At 38.6% G+C, this 17,511-nt stretch overlaps 3 protein-coding genes across 3 annotated transcripts; all 3 read right to left on the reverse strand.

Moving 5' to 3' along the window:
* Positions 1-482: 482 nt before the first annotated feature.
* LOC121644838 (probable G-protein coupled receptor 148) lies at positions 483-1,966 on the reverse strand. Its single transcript, XM_041993072.1, has one exon. The coding sequence runs from the start codon at positions 1,795-1,797 to the stop codon at positions 871-873; it is 927 nt and encodes a 308-aa protein (XP_041849006.1). The 5' UTR covers positions 1,798-1,966; the 3' UTR covers positions 483-870.
* Positions 1,967-3,077: 1,111 nt separating this feature from the next.
* Positions 3,078-6,351, reverse strand: mterf4 (mitochondrial transcription termination factor 4). The gene is made up of 4 exons (XM_041993071.1): positions 6,041-6,351; positions 5,368-5,797; positions 5,071-5,255; positions 3,078-3,600 (listed from the first exon to the last, which is right to left on the reverse strand). Exons 1-4 carry the CDS (start codon positions 6,062-6,064, stop codon positions 3,211-3,213), a joined length of 1,029 nt encoding a protein of 342 aa, XP_041849005.1. The 5' UTR covers positions 6,065-6,351; the 3' UTR covers positions 3,078-3,210.
* Positions 6,352-6,432: 81 nt separating this feature from the next.
* pask (PAS domain containing serine/threonine kinase) lies at positions 6,433-16,868 on the reverse strand. Its single transcript, XM_041993070.1, has 21 exons — positions 16,442-16,868; positions 16,131-16,358; positions 15,612-15,835; positions 15,305-15,475; positions 15,056-15,190; positions 14,823-14,957; positions 14,487-14,733; positions 13,685-13,866; positions 13,466-13,595; positions 13,087-13,258; positions 11,424-11,653; positions 11,131-11,260; positions 10,359-10,942; positions 10,094-10,236; positions 9,818-9,985; positions 9,571-9,696; positions 9,330-9,464; positions 9,024-9,223; positions 7,700-7,833; positions 7,450-7,599; positions 6,433-7,375 (listed from the first exon to the last, which is right to left on the reverse strand). Exons 2-21 carry the CDS (start codon positions 16,321-16,323, stop codon positions 7,212-7,214), a joined length of 3,753 nt encoding a protein of 1,250 aa, XP_041849004.1. The 5' UTR covers positions 16,324-16,358; positions 16,442-16,868; the 3' UTR covers positions 6,433-7,211.
* Positions 16,869-17,511: the final 643 nt, after the last annotated feature.

The following is a 17,511-nucleotide window of genomic DNA, read 5'->3' on the forward strand; positions in this document are numbered from 1 at the left end:
TTAACCAAGAGACTTTATGAGAAAAGACATTACACCTCTTCATACAATATTTGGGAAGCTGTGATTTCTGTGTCAGGAAAGGCAGTTAAAAAATAATCTAGATTGGGGTCATTAAACTGTTATAAGAGGTTAGAAATGTGTTTGGACAGTCATCTAGTAGCAATTATTTGCTTCCAACTCAGACACAAGTTAGCTGAGAAAATGTCTTTCTGTAATATAGTTGGGAATAATTCTACACACATGATCCTCAAAGAGAGCGAAAACCCACGAATACTCACATATAAAGTTCAAGGATTGACTGACAACCCTTTTTATTAGGTTACAATTAACTCTTGACATGGAAATTGTCTTATCCAAGTCCATGCAATGTAGAAAAAGATTTTTTAAAAATAGAGAAGAGAGAACAAAAAAAGATCTGCGATGAAGCAAGTTTAATTTAATATATATAAAAAAGGCAGGGTAGCAATCAAGGCTATAACACTGAAAACATGTCTTCTGGAAGGTCTGGTATTCTAACAAGCTGAGAAAGTATTTAGACACAAATTACATTTGGTATTACATGTGAATAAATATTTTTAAATCTAAATCTTTTTGCATTCTTTGTTGTGCAACAAGATTTAGACAAATCTGCACGGAAACATTTATAAACTAGGAAGACATGAAAAAAAAAACTTGAACAAAAAGAAAAATTAGGGTAGCTTATCACAAAAATAAAAATACACTAGATTGCACTGTACTCATAGCATCACAAAATCCAGCTTCTTGCCTTTGCAATTTTTTTGTTAGATGTCCACTAGAGCTATCACATGAACAAAAAAGCTATACCACAATATGACTGGAAAATTGTAATGAGCCTGGAAAGCAGAGTTCTTAGGATAAGGTGATCTGGGTGAGTCTCTTGTGACAATCCAGCAGCAGCATCAGTGTATCAGCGATCTCTCTGTACCTCAGCCCATACAGGTACGGAGCAAATGCCCTGGGCAGCAACATTAAAACACAACAGTTGACTGTGCTGATCCACACATGAACATCCTGACTCATGCCTTTCTTTTCGAACATGTAGAGCTCCAGGGTGAAAACTATGCCAGGGACAAAGTAGAGCAGGAGCAGAACCCCATGGGCCAGCACAGTGACCCGCGCCCTGGAGAAACGGCTGTGCCAGATTCCCTGCGTCCTTGTTACCATGTATAGCCTGGTGTAGCAGTATAAAATGAGAAGGGTACATATTAGAGCACCTACAAAGAAGTAGATGTAAATCCCACCTTCTTTGAGGATGATGAAAGCCAGACAGTAGGTCACTTTTTCATGAGGACTTTCCTCTTTTACCTTTACCATGATCAATGAGGTGAAAGGGTACAAGACTGACAGTATCCACACCCCAACCAGGATGCAGTGGGTGCGGCAGGGCGTGAGAAAATCATGGTAACGGAGAGGCCAGCGAACAGCAGCAAAGGTGTCTAACACCATGAGAGTCACTGTGAGGATAGCGCAGCAGTAAGCACTGATGACGATAGTTGTAACCAGCTCACACACAAGCCAAGGTATCTGAGCTCCTACAGAATTGATCATCACTGTGGCCAAGTTGAGGACAAGGAAGAGTATGTCTGCTGTCAGGGTGTTGGCCACCAGCAGGTAGCGGGTCTCCTGACGCAAGGCGCGGGACAAAAGAATGCAGGTCAACAGAACAGGGCTGATAAGCAAGGTAGCGAGAGTAATGACAACAGTCGGGATGCATAACAATTCTAGGTTCCACCTCCTCATGCTCTCAGCCCACTGATGTGTGAGGTTTGAAGTCATTGTTGATAATGTTGCAGTGTTTTTGAGTTATAGAAGAAACACAGATGGATGATGGAGTGTTTTTATTGTGTGTTCTTTACTTCCTCCAGCAACGTCCTGTGGAAGAAAAAAAAAACATAATTTACTGTTAACATAGTGGACTTTCTGATTAAGTTTAAAATACATACAAGAAGCAGTCCAGCGCATATGTGCAGAGGATATTTTCAAGTATTTTTCATGCAACACACTTCAATATAGTAACAAAAAAGCCCACAAGAGAAGAAGAAACAAGTAGAAAAAAATAATAAATTATTTTTTTTAACTCTTGTTTCTCTAGGTGCTTACACAATAATCCCCTTCGTGTGTCTGGGCAAGCCAGTGATATGTATAAAGCTGTCATACAATGCTTCAGATGACTCTTTTTTTCTGTTAGTTTGCTACCTTTATCAAGGTCTTCTTACAGCATTTCATAGCCAAAATATTTTTTTAAGATACAATTATTAAAATTTAATTGCCAGTACAACGTCAGAATTCAAATAAGAACAAACAGGAAGGGACTCTGTAGTTTGTATGTTACCAGTAAAAACTTATGCAAATGTAAAAAGAATTTATGAATAAACATCGATTATATTTATTTTAAAATAACAATTTGTAAAAATTCACACATCCAGAGATCAGCTTTAAATACTGAGTATCAACATGAAAATTTCTACCACCTCCCTAAATGCTTACTAGTAGATTCCACATAACATGACCTGTTCTTTTCAAACTTGACACTATTAAGCGGCAAAACATTGACTGATCAAAGATGAGTGATCTTACCTTATGTCTGAAGTGGAAAAAATGTGCCTGTGCTGCAGAAATCAATGGTTGTTGTACAGCTTCTCTCACTGTGTTCTTATCTGATGCTTTGTTGACTGAGAGATAACGTAGAGATGTAGAAAGCAGCCGCCACTTGGCAGTCACATAGTAACAGGGTGGAGCTTTTTATCCTCTTTAGTGCTCCTCGTGCTATTGTATTCACTGTATTTTCTCATTGAAGTTTTACATCCGAGTTTGTCTAAAAACTCTGGCCGGATCTGATAAGATCCATGATGGTTTAACTCAGACGTCGCTGTAATGTGTCAGAAGAGAACTTTTAAGAGTGGGAAGATTCCATCATTTACTCTTGGTCCATAAAGTCTATGTCTGTTAGCCGAAGCTTAAACTTGCGTCATCACATTGACCACTTAGATAACCACTAAAATTAGCTCCACATCAGAGGGTTTTTTCAGTTTAAGAAAACAGTGAGATAAACACAATGATTTAATAGTTTATTTTTTATTAGAACTCACTGATAAACCAACATCCAAAAGAAAAGCATTTCACTGATCCTATCAGAGGTTTTTTTTTTTTTTTTTTACTTTATTTGTGTCTTTCTGTTCAATTAGTTCACTATTTGTTCTTTTTCTTCTTCCTGTATCCACTTTTTCCTTCAGTCTCTTCTTCTTCCTCCTCATCAGCTTCATCATCATCACTATCAACTTCAATTCTACCCTGCTGAAACTCCTCTTCCCTCCACTCTCTTGCCAGGAGTTTCTCAAATACATTGTACTCCTCTGCTGATGCCTGGGCAACATGTGTGATGAAAGTGTCCAGTTCCACATTAAGGATGCTGTCCAGCTTGGGGTTGACAATGGTTGTCTGTCCTTTCTTGTCCGGGGTTTGATACAGGCCCCGCCGCTCCAGAAAACTGTGCCGACAGCGTACCTCATCAAGAGTAAAACGGAACAGTCTGCACTTCACCATCTCTGTCTGTTTGACACCCATTCGGTAGTAGACGTACTGTGGAGAGATGAGTATATTAACCGTTATCAATAAAAAGCTAATAATAAAAAAAAGAAGTCTGGAGGGACAAAAACTAAAACATATAACCCCCCCAAGAAATGTTTATAATACAATTTGTTCTACTAACACAAATACATCAAATAAATGTAGCACAAAAAGTAAGGAAACACTAATGGGTAAGCGTGATTAGCTGTGTTGTTCATCCCACAGAAGCAGGAACCTCATTGTTGAGGGGACTAATCAGGCCTTCCAATGCTGTACAATAAAACACACACTGGACACACACACAAACAAAGGAGAAATAATCAACCAAACACAAATACCATTACTTTTTGCAATGTTTATCATGGCAGCACATTATCTGTAGCTATCTAATCAGTTTCCAGACTGAAAGCAGTACAAAACCTGACTTAAACCATGTTTAGATATAGAGACGGCAAGTCACACAATGTTGAAAAAATACAAAAATCAGTTCATTGGCGATGCCACCACCAGAGGGAGGACTAGCGCCATGCTCTAACCCCATATAACATGCACACTTATAGTCAATGTATGGACGTTATGCGGTCAAACTAAAAAAGTTCAAAATAAAGCAAAAATTTCATTTTTTTTTTTAAAGTGATGTGTGAATGAACACTACTGTTACAAAACACATTGGGCAAAGGAGACATTTATGGCTACGTAAATGGGACACAGCTTGTCACTGTAGGCTTTTACAACTGCTGCATCAATGGCCATTATGTTTTGAGGAACTCAATAAATCTCCATCTGTCTTCCATGTAAACAACACTTTACCATGGGAACTGCTTCCCAACACACACATTTTAAGCATATAAATAGCAAATTCAAATCATGTGTAAACTTTATATTTCACCCAGGGAAGCAACTTTCCACTGAGCAATCTGATGTTTTGATAAATATTTTGATGTGTAGTTTGGACATTTTATCGTATTTAGCTTTTTTTTAAAGGTTAAAAATAGTTATGTTTATTTCACAGACTTAACAGTATCTCTGCATAAACACTCATCAGACAAAACATAATGGAAACACAGAGGGGGGCAGTGCAGGGGTTATTTGTTTATTTTATTTCTATTCTAAAATATATCTAGTATGTTTATCAAATACATTTTAAACCTATGCTATAGATCAGGGGTGGCCAACGTCGGTCCTCGAGCGCCACAATCCTGCAGGTTTTCCAAATTTCCCTGCTCCAACACACCTGACTTAAACTAATGAGTCATTGTGCAGATCCTTATAAGCTGTTGGATCCATTTAGTTTGAGTCAGGTGAGCTGGAGCAGGGAAATGTGGAAAACCTGCAGGATCGTGGCTCTCGAGGACTGACGTTGGCTGCCCCTGCTATAGATATATAAAATAATCTGGATTTCTGTCATAAATACAATGTTGGCTTGATGATTATTGCTCAGTGTGTAATAATTCAGAAAGCCCATCGGACTTATTTCCTGACCTGAAACTTGTACTCCAGCTGGCCCAGGTCCTCCACTACCACTGCTGGACTATCTCTGAGGATATCTGTGATCTGCTGAACAGTAAAGAGGCAATTCTCTCTCAGGAACAGCGCTACATTATTTACAGACTTCACAGGCACAGCCAGGATTTTTGGGTAATGGACTACCATCCTCTGGAGACTGCCTAAGGATGACATAAAGGAGAATTTAGGTTTGATGCATTTGCCATACTGTGGGCTTTATTCGTCTAATCTTAAAGCAATTCGTCACAGATTTTTTTTTTATGATAATCTCACCTTCTCCAAAACCTAGCTTCCGCAGATTACTTATGCGCTGCATAAGTTGCTTTTCTGTAACGATGCAAATTTCAGGATATTTGTCCAGCATTTTCAGGACACTGGATGAGTTCAGCCCCAAGCCGAACAGAACTGTGAGAGCTGACAGTGTATGTTTGGCAGCGCCTCCTCCTCCGACCCTGGACACGGTTTCAATTATTTGCTCTGCCTGGGAGTCTGTAAATCCCATATCAATCAAAGAAGGCAGAGACAGCCGACTAACCGGCTGCCTGGAAGAAGGCGTAAGCTCAGAGCTGTGCTGCGATGTCATCTGATCGGAGGAAGAACAATAAAGTCTGGAATAGACGCACATAGACGGGAGCTGGCATCTCCTAAACGGGAAAGGGCTGAATACAGAGGGCGATACATTTCTCGCAGTCCACCGAAAAATCTGTGGAAAGAAATGATCCGTTAACAATGACAACAGTTTTCCCTAAATGGAACATAAGTGTTTTAGATGTCACGACGATGAGCGTCATGTGGCCACCATTAGCTTCAGTTAGCAAACAAAGGGGCTAATTAAAGTTCTGGCAAGCTATTATTTAAGAGGTATATAATGCCATTTTCAATAAATCAAGCGCCCTGCAGTTGCACTGATATTAAAATAGTTCAATAGTTAAATAGACTAGTTCACCTGATATACACCACGGCTACTCATGCTTGTCCGTTTCACATTACGTTCCGTCTATAAACAATACAAAGGTTCCGGTGTTTTGCGTGCGACAGCAAACATCAAACATACCTTTTACGTCTTCAATAATTCTATATACCTCTTCACTGAGTTATATAAATTAGCAAGTTTGAAAAGGTTTTTACAATCAAAACGTCCCCGTGTTTTTCCATTTGCACAACTTGTGAAAACATTGAGACAAATGTCTTCTAATGACTTTGACTTCCCATTTTAAATGAAATGAGAAAAAAACAAGTAAAGCAAACTATCCACTATTAAAGAAATTTTAAACAACATTCACTCTGCCAGATCTATTTAATACTTATAATCAGATAAGAAAGATAACACCACACGTCAACATTCCCATTGTTTATTCACAGTAATTAAAACATGTTTTTAGTCACACTGGAAGAATTTGTAGTTGTTGACAACTCTTTTCCAGTTATTAACTTTTTGCACATATTTAGGGAAATTTGCATCAGGATAATTTTGAATATCTGCAGTTGTCAAAGAGACAAAGCAGCTGTTATATTTACTAACTTGGTAAGCAAATAACATTTTGTTGGGAACCAGTAAACACACTGAAATCAGTTGTGTTTTCTGGCAAGATATACAAGTATAATTCCACTTACAATGTTTTCATAAGAAACAAAAGCATTGTATAGTCTTACTCAAAATCATCTCTATAATCAACCTAAAGGGGGACATGTATCGATAGGATATTTATTAATGTTTAAAAATAAATATATATAAAATATTGTAAATATACTTACACTAAGTTGAATAAAATGTCTAGATTAAAATTAAGAACAAAAAAAGTTGGATTAAGAGGCCCTTTAACTTCAAACTTTGGTCAATTAGGTTTGCAAGGAATAAATAAAAAGCATTAAACGAAAAATAAAATCTGAAAAAATAAAGTCTTTTAGACATTACACTGCTTAGAAATCTGTCAGGAGGCAGACTGTCACTTTGTCTCTAAGTGACTTTGTCTAGGCACCAGATTTCCATTGTTCTGACAAAAAAAGCTGCCCTTTCATTAGTTTGCAAATATTTGCCATTAGAAAGCTGAAGAGCAGTCATTGGAACTGCTGGTCGAATAGTTAGGCTTCTTTTAAACTCAGTACAAATTCAGTCTCTAATCTTCACAAAGGTACTTCTGAAGCTCAGTTTCCAGGGCCAACATTGACATCCTCTCCTCCTCATCTTCATCCTCTTCAGGTAGAGTCTCATCTCCATCATCAGGGAACAAGCCTGGTCTTATGTATGCCACTGGACTTGGTTCCTGATGCTGTGGCAAGCCTATTGGAAAAGGAAAGTACATTTAAAAAATGGCCAGCTGTGTCAATCTAACTCTGGTTCTTATGAGTACTCACATAAGCTCTCTGTAGCAGGGAACACCTCAGCCCAGCTGTAATCTACAAGAGAAATGGGCTGGCTGATCCAGGACTGCAAGAGCAGCTGATCTAAAGTCATCCGTCTCTTGGGTTCAGGGTGAAGCAGCCCACACAACATAGCATGCAGCTCTAAGAGTACAATAGAAATTTGTCTTGAACAGACTGAAGAAAAAAGGCCTGTGTATTGTAAAGTGTCACAACCTGCAACCCATAGTAAAGGAAAGTATACCTGGAGACAAGGAGAATGGGGGCTTTAGTTTGGCGTCCAGGATCTCACCCACATCACAAAAGGGATTCTCACTGAACAGCAGTGTGTAGAGCAGAACTCCCAAAGACCACATCTCCAGCTCTGGACCCTCATAGCTAGGAGGCCAAAATCATCAAAATAAGCCCAAAAAGTTTATTTAATGTATTTGGATAACGTTTTCTAAGGTTACATTTGTTTTATTCTTAAATATCACGGTTTAGGTAAACTGTGTAATTATTTGGTTATAACAAGTCATTAAAACATGGTTGCTGATGCAGATTCAGTATACATATTTTAAATTAGCACCATTATTAAAAATAACCTAGGGCTGTCCATAAGGATGTAGGCAGTCAATGGGGAAAAAAGAAGATTTTAACAGATGTTTAAGTTTACCCCCATTTCATTTCATGCATTCATCATAGTGAACACGCATTTCAATAAGCCATCCTACCAAAATCTGATCATGTTAAAAATAGCGGTTATTAAGTCCCCATGCGTGTTTTAGCTCAAATTAAAAGAGAAAAAACAAACAAAAAAAAAAAACGTATTTATCCTAGAGGGAAATTGCAATTGCAAAGACTGCAAATTCTCCTATCAAGATATTATCTCCACACCAGTAAGTTGAGATAAACTAACAATAAACATGAATAAAAACAATCCATTCAATTGTTAATTTGCTATTATTGCTAATACTCAATCAAAACTAACACAGTGTACCCAGTAGGATACAGTGTCATAGCTCTGTGAGCACACATTCTTTATAGACCATCTAGGGGCATGAATGATTCAAACGGACAGCACTTAATTAACTAATTAAATTCTTTTAAATATCTTCAAAATACACTCGGAGCTACACACATAAAACCTTTTTTGTACACCCTGGGCATGAAATGAGCTGCAGAATATCATTAAATTAGAAATGCTGAATATCTTAAAGACTTCTACAGTGTCCTCAAGAAAACTTATTAATGTATGAAATTATTTTTGACTAACACGGACTGTATTATGGATATTGCTAACATGGCTTGTATGCTTATCCTATTGTATTACTCTAACATTTATGTGGATGTGTTTAGACCAGGAAATCCTGGCATAATTATATTGTAAACTAAGTGGACATTCTTGGTTTAACAACAAGGAGGAAACATATAAATAAATAAAATTACTTCTTTTTTAAAAAAAAAATCCTTTTAACCCTGTTCAAATTATTTTGAAAAAGAGGTTAGGATAACTCTGTTTTAACCTGAACTGCCAATAAAATTATAAATAAAGAAACAACTTCTCATTCACTAGCATGAGTACTCACGGATTTCCCTGAAGCACCTCTGGGGAGCAGTACTCCAGCGTGCCAAAGAAATTGTAAAACAGCTTCCCGGGAGCCAATATCACAGCCGAACCAAAATCAATCAGTCGAATATGAAAACACTTGTCGATTATGATGTTCTCATCTTTTATGTCCCTGTGAATGATGTTCTTGGTCCTCAGGTAAAATACAGCTGCCACAAGCTACAAAAACATATATCAAGTTTAACAAGGAAAAAAGAAAAACTCACTTTACATTTCAGAACCTATTCTGCTGTCATCTATATATATTATACGGCCATCCACATACCTGCCTAAAGATGTAACTGGCCAGAGGTTCATCCAGCCGTGGCTGCATGTCTATGAATTCAAAAAGATCTAGGCCATCTCCATGTTTTTCCATCACCATCTGGAAAAAACTTCCATTCTCAAACACCTCCACCACCTATGGATATATATGCACATACACACATGCATATATTGAAGAACATTATCAACAAATGATTCTGAAACCTTGTGACATAAATGCTGTGAAGCAGTAATGCAGTTACCTTGACAATGTTGTGGTGTTGCAGACGTGTCAATATAGCAATCTCCTGGCTCACTCTTCCCAACATGGGATCATCTACCCAGCATTCTCTCGCTATCCTGGTTTTGCTAATGAACTTCACAATTACCTGCAGATTTTCAAGTTGGTGAAGAAGCCATATCACCACAATCTTACCCTTTTAAAAGTATTTATGTTTAACAAGAAACTACACATTTAAAGCAGACTTCAGCATGAATAATGTTTCTTACTTCTCGCCCATCACAGCGTCTTATTGCCTTCCAGACAAAACCAAAAGCTCCTTTACCCACAGCTTTGAGTGGCTGGTACTCTTCTCTGAACTGCCCGTCGCAGGCTCGAGATTGATCAAGATCAACAGTGGAGCGCAATGCTTCTCCTTGGCTGGCCTCACCAATTCTCTGAAATGAGGAATAACAAATTAGATTAAAGCAGAACAACCACTTTAATGTTCAAATAAAGAATTATAATTACACAGTGCTGGCTTGAAGACCTTAACTGTTACTGACCTCCCCTAGACTGACTCCTGACTGGTTATTTAATGACTGATCTGTTTGCAACAATGTCCCCTGCTGGCCAGGCCTACTCATCCACACGCAGAACATGAAGCTTCCATCAGGGAGTTTAGTCCTGCAGACATCACACTGCACATCTAAAGATAAAAAAACAAACAAAAAACAAATAAAAACAACTAATTGCCGTGTTTTATTCTTGATGTCATATTTATTATATGTATGAGAAAAAGTAGGCCAGCAGTAAACGTCCATTACCAACCTACTCTTGTGCCGTCTCTGTGGTATCCGATTCCTTCAAATCGTCCCTCCAGTATCAATGGAGTGTGTGAGGACAGGATGTGTCCACTCATCTTCTGTTTCTTAGGTGTTGATGTGGCTGGCATGTCTGCCAGTGATTGAACCCCAGCATTGATTTGGTTGCAGCACTCTTGGCTCTTTTCCTTATGAATTGCAGAGAGAGCTGCCCACTGATCTTGCTCATGGTGGCTCTTTTCTGGCTCTTCAGACGAGTCGTTCCCGGTCTCCACAGCAGTGTATGCAGTTTCAGCAGACTCTGCTTCCTGGTCTGACCCCAGCACACATGGTGAATGAGTTCGCAGGAGCTCAGCTGTATCGCAAGATAACATGGAGTGTTGGTTCTCATCGTTGAGCACCCTGATGCTGAGCAGCTCCATACTACCACTCAGGTCTAGGTCAGCTAAGGCCCGAGTAACTAGATCTCCATTGCTATCGATGTCCAGGAAGTCGCTGGGTGAGTCCACTATGTGTGAAGGAGAGTTCTCTGCTTTGGCAGGATCACGACCACCATGGCCAGCAAACCTCTCACAGAAGCCAGAGGAAGACCTAGAAATTAAGGTTCAATTAAGAAGTAACAAATCTGTTAATAGGTAACACATCCAGGTGATATCAGTGGGGAAAATGTGAACACTGCTGCAGAATATTTGCAGTTATGCAACAAATCTAAAATCTCACATGATATTGATTTTTAGGGCTGCAGTGCAACCATATAACAGACAACCATCTCCCCATACCTGCTCTCCACTGAGATAACTTCAAAACTTGAGTTTTGGAGGACAAAGGCACACGAGTGATGGTCTTTGTCTCCATCAGGACAGATGTCATCCCCTGTGACACCAGCATGTCCATTCTGAGCAGGAGTATCTTAAACAGAGGGAGGGAAAAAAAAAACTAAGTGGAAAATGCTTAATTACATTAAATATTTAGTTTTAACTCAGAAAATGTGTCACAATTCTGATCATTGAGTTGAGGAAGTACAAATAAACTCATGCATAGAAAATAATAATATAACATAATAACAGCACACCAGGAATTATGTTGACTGCAGGTGCGTTATTTTTCTGAACCCCGTCGCTCAGATGCTCTTTTTTGTTATGGAGTGACGATTCAATGGGAACCAAACAAGCGTCTTCATCTAGAGGATCCACCCAGGCAAATGTCTTGAGGAGTGCCTGGGTAGTATCTGTGCTGTCCAGCTGGCTACTGCAGGGGGCTAACTGGGCTGCTTCCTCCATCAGCTCTATAGTATCATTGGCCCTGATGAAAGAGAGAGTGTTTTACTATAGCTGTCCTTTCACAGGATGACATTAAATCACACATTACTATCTCTGTGATCACTTTAGATGAATTTAAAGTTTGCACTTTGTGTGTATTAAGTTGATCTACTGCTTTGGCTGATACACCTCTCAGCTGGTAAGGGGAGTAGTCATAGAGGCAAAAACAGATTTAGCTGATTATCTACAATTTATTCTAATATCTTTAGCAAACAGATTTTTGTACAATTTGAATATAGTCAGATACCACGAGTTTGTTTCACTCTGGGAACTTAAGCATGGAGTAGCTTAGGTTCCTACATAATAGTGCTGGGCGATATGGCTGTTTTTATAACCAAACCCGATTTCGGATTTTAATAGATTTTTTTTCCTTTTCTTTTACAAAATATATATAAAAAAACTTATTAAAAACATTTATTATTTATATAAATAAATGCCAGCAAAAATAAAGCAGATAATGTCATAGCTTTTCCACCATATAAACAACTTCATATCTTACATAAAAATATGCAACACAATGCATCCACGATCTCTTTCTATCTGGATCCTTATCATACAGGATCCACTGCAGAAATAATTCCCCTGATGAAGGTCGTCTCTTAACTAGAGATTGTGGGCTAAAGTTGACTTCTGCGTCCCATAGAGAGCAGCATTTCACACTGCAGAGTGGAGGGTCACTTCACTGAAAATCTGTCAGACAAACACTGTTCTGGTGTGGAGGGAGGGCTAAGTCTGCTGCTAACTAACTATGGAAAAAAAATCCTGATTTTCATAAAAAAAAAAATAAAATCTTCAGAAATGGAAAATTCAATTTTCGGTTTTATCGATTAATCATCCAGCCCTACTACATAACAGCAAACTCAATAACAGAGAGAAGAGCTGGATGTTTGCTAGCTGCTCAGCGGCTGTAAAGAAAGTGCTCCAGATCAACACTGCCCAGAAGATCATCAGCTGCCCTCCTCCATCTCTGGAAGATCTGTACAACTCCCACCACCTCAAAAGAGCCTATAAAATACAAAAAACCTTTATCTCATAACAGGCATTCTGCTAGAACGGCTGGTCTCAGGCATACAGTTCAGTATAATAAACACAGACTAATAGATTAAAAAAAACATTTTATCCCAAAGCTATTACAGCACTGAATTAAGCCAAAACTTGACTACTGTGTGTAATTTTAATTTAATTTGATACTGCAATACTTATGGAATGTGGAAAACCTGTCTTCTTTTTTTATGCTGAATGTCATGTTTAGCTTTTAAAGTCTTTGAGTATTTTTCATAAATGTTTTTATTATCTTGAACTGCAAGGTCTGCCTTTCCATTTTGTTGTACTATGTACAATTACAGTATTCTATTTTATACATCATTAAAAATCAGCTCACATTTGACTACAAGCACATAGTACCTGCTAACTTACATAACCACACGTGTTGAGGTGACTGTGGGAGGAGAGAGGGTAGACAGAGCACTCCCCTGTTTATCCAGCCTGGTGCTTGTTCCAGTGAAGATCCTGCCTCTTCCTGCGGAGGTCCTTCTCAGGACAGCCTGTTGGACCATAGCCATGTCTCCAGCCAGCAAAGAGGAAGGGTCTGAGATTAAGATGACCAGAAAAATAACTAAATTATACACATTCATCTCAATATTACTGTATACTAAGATGAAACACAAATGCATGTGGACAAAGAGGGAACATACATTTAACTGTTTTAACACAGAAATAAACTAATCACAGTAAGCAGGTTCCATAACATGCACTGCCTTGATTCAACTTTTCACTAACAGATTCAAATGCTCACCAGATTTCTCTGATATTTTAGATGAGACTGGACTACTAACAGCTTGTACATGAGAATCCGGGAGGGGGCTGGCCTTTCGGTCCGAGGCAGACATCCAGTCATAGAAAGCAGGCATCAGGAAAGTGACACTCTGTTGATGACAAAACAGCAGTTACAGAATTGAGAGTTGACACGGTCCTCAGTCTAAACAGCCTTGTTCAGCTGATCATGCGGGCCAACCTTTCCCAACAGCTCGTCCTTGGTGTAGCCAAACAGACTGAGGGTCAGATGGTTGTGAATGCTGAATATTGAACCATCAGGATGAAGGAGGAGAAGGCTGCTCATAGGAGCAAAAACCCAGACTGTTCCGAAGTATTCTAGAGATGGGCTGGGGGAGACAATGATGCTATCCAGTTTGATTTCTGTGAAACCCAAAGAGACATTCAACATGGGGGGTTATGATAATATTGTGTAGTGTTTTCAAGAGTCTCTGCAGTCAAATAGGTTTAGTTGTCTAAAAGGACAAATTTATCAAATATTCAAATGTCAACTGATCTTGTGGATGCCTTTCAGCTAGTGCACACTACAGCTGGAAGATATATAAACATCTCATATCACTTCATGTGCCAAAAAATAAATAAATAAATAGTCGCCACCTGGATTTAACCAAACAAATAGGTACAAGCCTCCTATTGGATAATTACTGTCTGGATGATTAAGGTTCAGCTGACAACAAAATATTTAACCCCAACTGATGCAAGAGTAGCTTCTCATTTCTTAAACAACCATATCGAGAGACACATCCCGTGGTCGTGGAAAAGATGCTAGTCTTTTTAAGAAGGGTCAAATCACTGGCATGCATCAAGCAGAGGAAACATCAAAATCTGCTTTAAATGTGTACAACATAATAGGCAAACCTACAATTTTTCTATTTTAGTCTCTGAACTGGGAATACCAAACTCATACTACTTTCTAGCAATTCTATTAATATTGTGTGTGTTTAAATCCATTGACTCCAGCTAGACTTAACCAATAAACCCACCTGATAATTGAGGTTGCTCAGAGTGATCAGGACGTGAAACTTCTGTCTTGCTGAAAGGCAACATTACAGAAGGTTTTGGCTGCTCATGCTCTTTATTAGAAAGTTCAAGACTATCTCCTGTGGTGTCACCGTAGTTATTGTGGTGGTGTTGGGGTTTTCCACATAGTGCTGCACCCTGAAGTTTCACACAGAGTGGGACTGTTGCACCCCCTTTGCTTTTCCCACACACGCTCTGAACCCTCAGCATCTGAAAGTTGGAAGACAGTTAGCATGACAGTTAAGAGCAGGATCTGTCCTTAGCTGAACAGAACAATTCCTGCTGTAAAATGTGCTTACTTTGGGCACTGCATGACTGTAGAGGGGGATTTGTAAGGAGGGGATTAGCTCCTTAATAGACACTCCTTTTAAATCCTCAGGGTGGTGGTATCCATGGAGATGGGCAAATCCCGGGTCACAGGTTAGTATACTTCCCTAGTAATGATATAAAATATATTTAATATCAAACTTTTAAACAAGAGTAAGCAGAAAAGGATCACACTGTGAAGACCGCTAAATAATGATGTACTTACATCTTGTGAAAAGGACAAAAAAGCTGATACCCTCTCCACACTTTCAATCACAACAAGCCAAAGGTCTTCATTTTGTGACTGTCTGTGGGTACACACAGATACTGGAATCTCTCCAGATAATGTCACAGCATCCACCTACAAAAGAAGGCCCTGTGAATACATAAACCTACACAAGCAAATCCTTGGAGCAAAAGTTAAAGCAATGGTAAAATATAGTAAAACAAATTCAGTGTATAGTGTATTTCATACCACTTTTCCACACACAGCGACAACAGTTCCATCTTCAACTAGAAAGTCTTCTTCCAGTGCCTGTTCAAGGACCTGACTAGTTTTCTTTAAGATAGAAGACAGCTTCTTTCCAATCAGTTCCTTAGTGGAGCACTCAAATAGTTTGCTTGCCTGCTCATTCGCTGACAAAATCTGTAAAAAAAAAAGAAAAAAAAAAAGAAAAAGAAAGCTAAAAACAATTTATGGCTTACAATAATACTATTTAACCAGTGCTAAATAGACAACTACAGCTCACAGGAAATGGACAAAGCAAAGGCACATGCAGTACCTCTCTGGTTTTATGGGAGACAGTAAGAATGACTTTGTTTGGGCTAAGGGCAGATGGATATCCTGACACACCAAATTCTCCAGAGATGAGGAGCCTGAAAAGACTCTCCTCTGTTTCTGACTGGGTTGATGGGTGTGGCAGGGAGTCTTCAGAAACTTGGGAGCCAGGTATTAAGTGAGAAAGTTGATAGTTTCGAGCTGCATGGGAGATGCAAACATCCAAGCCTGTAAGAAAAAATGCGAGATTCATAAAAGTGGATTCCCTCACTCCTATAGGAAGTGTAGCGACAATTACTATACAACAACCTTTTTAACCCAAGGTGATTTTTTTTTGCATAACATATTTTAACATATACAAACTTATTTAATAATTTTGAAGATAAGATAACTGAGCACATGGACACCCAAATTAGGGACATTTTTATTATTAATGATCGTAAATAGTTTTTCCACTATATTTTAATTTTTGTACGTCTACTGTCCAAAAGTATAACCAAAGCACTAATCATTTTACGCTTACCCGTAAAGAAACCATGATACTGACGAGGTGGCAGGCACTTGTACGTTGGTCTCTGGGTGCAAGGGTAGGATTTATTCAAGTCAACGTCATCTTTCAGGAGATCAGAGGAGAGGTCGGGCATAACACAAATAGTCTGTCCTTTGTCTCTGAAGCCTTGGTTTGCCACATTTCGAGCCTCAGTCGATAGCGACATTGCGTTCTATCACCTGGCACTAAAGCTTTGCGGAGCTAAACACAGACGAGAGATAGCGTGGATTTAGACTGTATTCGAGTAGCCCAGCTAGTTGTATTTAGTTTAAAGAAAGACTCACCTCACGCCACTGGCAGTCCTTATTTTCCAATCGATAGAACAGATAATAGAAAGACAGGCCGGGCAGTTTCAGTTGACGGTAGTTGACAAGGTAACAAGGTGACGCTACATCCTCTGCATTGTCTGACTAGCTTACAACATGCTAACTTTATTGCTAATGCTATTACAAACCCTGTTGCGTTCCGTAAGGTACTAAAATATTAAGGATCACTCACTTCAGCTGCAATAGCTTTATGCTAACTACGTTACCTTGACATTAACGCATCCTCACAATCGAAACAAATTAGTCTTTGGAAACTTTATCATCATTATAAATAGTGTTTTTTTTTATCCTGCAGTATTTTTCGTAAACCGCGGGCTTCAAGCGCCAGCCGTGCAGACGTTTGGTGAAGATTCCTATAAACCAATCAGTTTTTACGCTCATGAACAGGGAACGTTCATTGGATACTTAACCGGAAACATTATTCTTTTGTTTCTATGGAAACGTTGTCTGCAGGAAAGCTAAACAAGATCTAATAAAATGCAATGTAATAATAATAATAATAATAATAATAATAATAATGTCTTCAAAGCCACTAGATTTCACACCGCGTTATATATATATATCATTTACAGAGAATAAACCTATATCCCAATAATCCTATGTGTAAAACATGTCACATTAGAACTATAAGCTTTTTATTTTGATCAGATTTGATGAACAACAACCTCATTCATGTTTGAACAAACAGAACATAACAAAAATAATCCAATTACATAAAACTGCCATCTGGAAGAAGTTGGGTGAAAATTCTGCACATTCCAGGTGCAATTACTGCAGGGGTCCATATGGTATCCTTTTTTTCTGAGTCTCTTCATTAACCACATGGCTTTGTTTGTTATTCACAAGCTCCCCTGAAGGATGATCATCATACCAACTTCAATGAGACAAATGTTCTACCCACAACACAGACTGAACATTAAATGAACCATTATTTATTTCTAATGACAAAAAGTGTGGCAAGTTAAAAATTAGAATGAATTGAAGGGCACAGAAGGAAAACACAGTGCTTTTGCATAAGTGAAAAAGAA

This window comes from Melanotaenia boesemani, chromosome 8 (genome assembly GCF_017639745.1).
Source record: "Melanotaenia boesemani isolate fMelBoe1 chromosome 8, fMelBoe1.pri, whole genome shotgun sequence".
Taxonomy (NCBI): Eukaryota; Metazoa; Chordata; class Actinopteri; order Atheriniformes; family Melanotaeniidae; genus Melanotaenia; species Melanotaenia boesemani.

Bases quoted from the DNA above. Each gene is read 5' to 3' on its own strand.
- LOC121644838 (XM_041993072.1), bottom strand. From the start codon at position 1,797: ATGACTTCAAACCTCACACATCAGTGGGCTGAGAGCATGAGGAGGTGG.
- mterf4 (XM_041993071.1), bottom strand. From the start codon at position 6,064: ATGAGTAGCCGTGGTGTATATCAG. The intron at 5,798-6,040 runs GTGAACTAGTCT...TTCTTTCCACAG, and splicing joins GTAGCCGTGGTGTATATCAG to ATTTTTCGGTGGACTGCGAG. The intron at 3,601-5,070 runs GTCAGGAAATAA...ATCTCTCCACAG, and splicing joins AGCTGGAGTACAAGTTTCAG to TACGTCTACTACCGAATGGG.
- pask (XM_041993070.1), bottom strand. From the start codon at position 16,323: ATGTCGCTATCGACTGAGGCTCGAAATGTGGCAAACCAAGGCTTCAGA. The intron at 13,867-14,486 runs GTGGGTTTATTG...TGGGTTTCACAG, and splicing joins TGAGCAACCTCAATTATCAG to AAATCAAACTGGATAGCATC. The intron at 9,224-9,329 runs GTATGTGGATGG...ATGTTTTTGTAG, and splicing joins CCAGTTACATCTTTAGGCAG to CTTGTGGCAGCTGTATTTTA.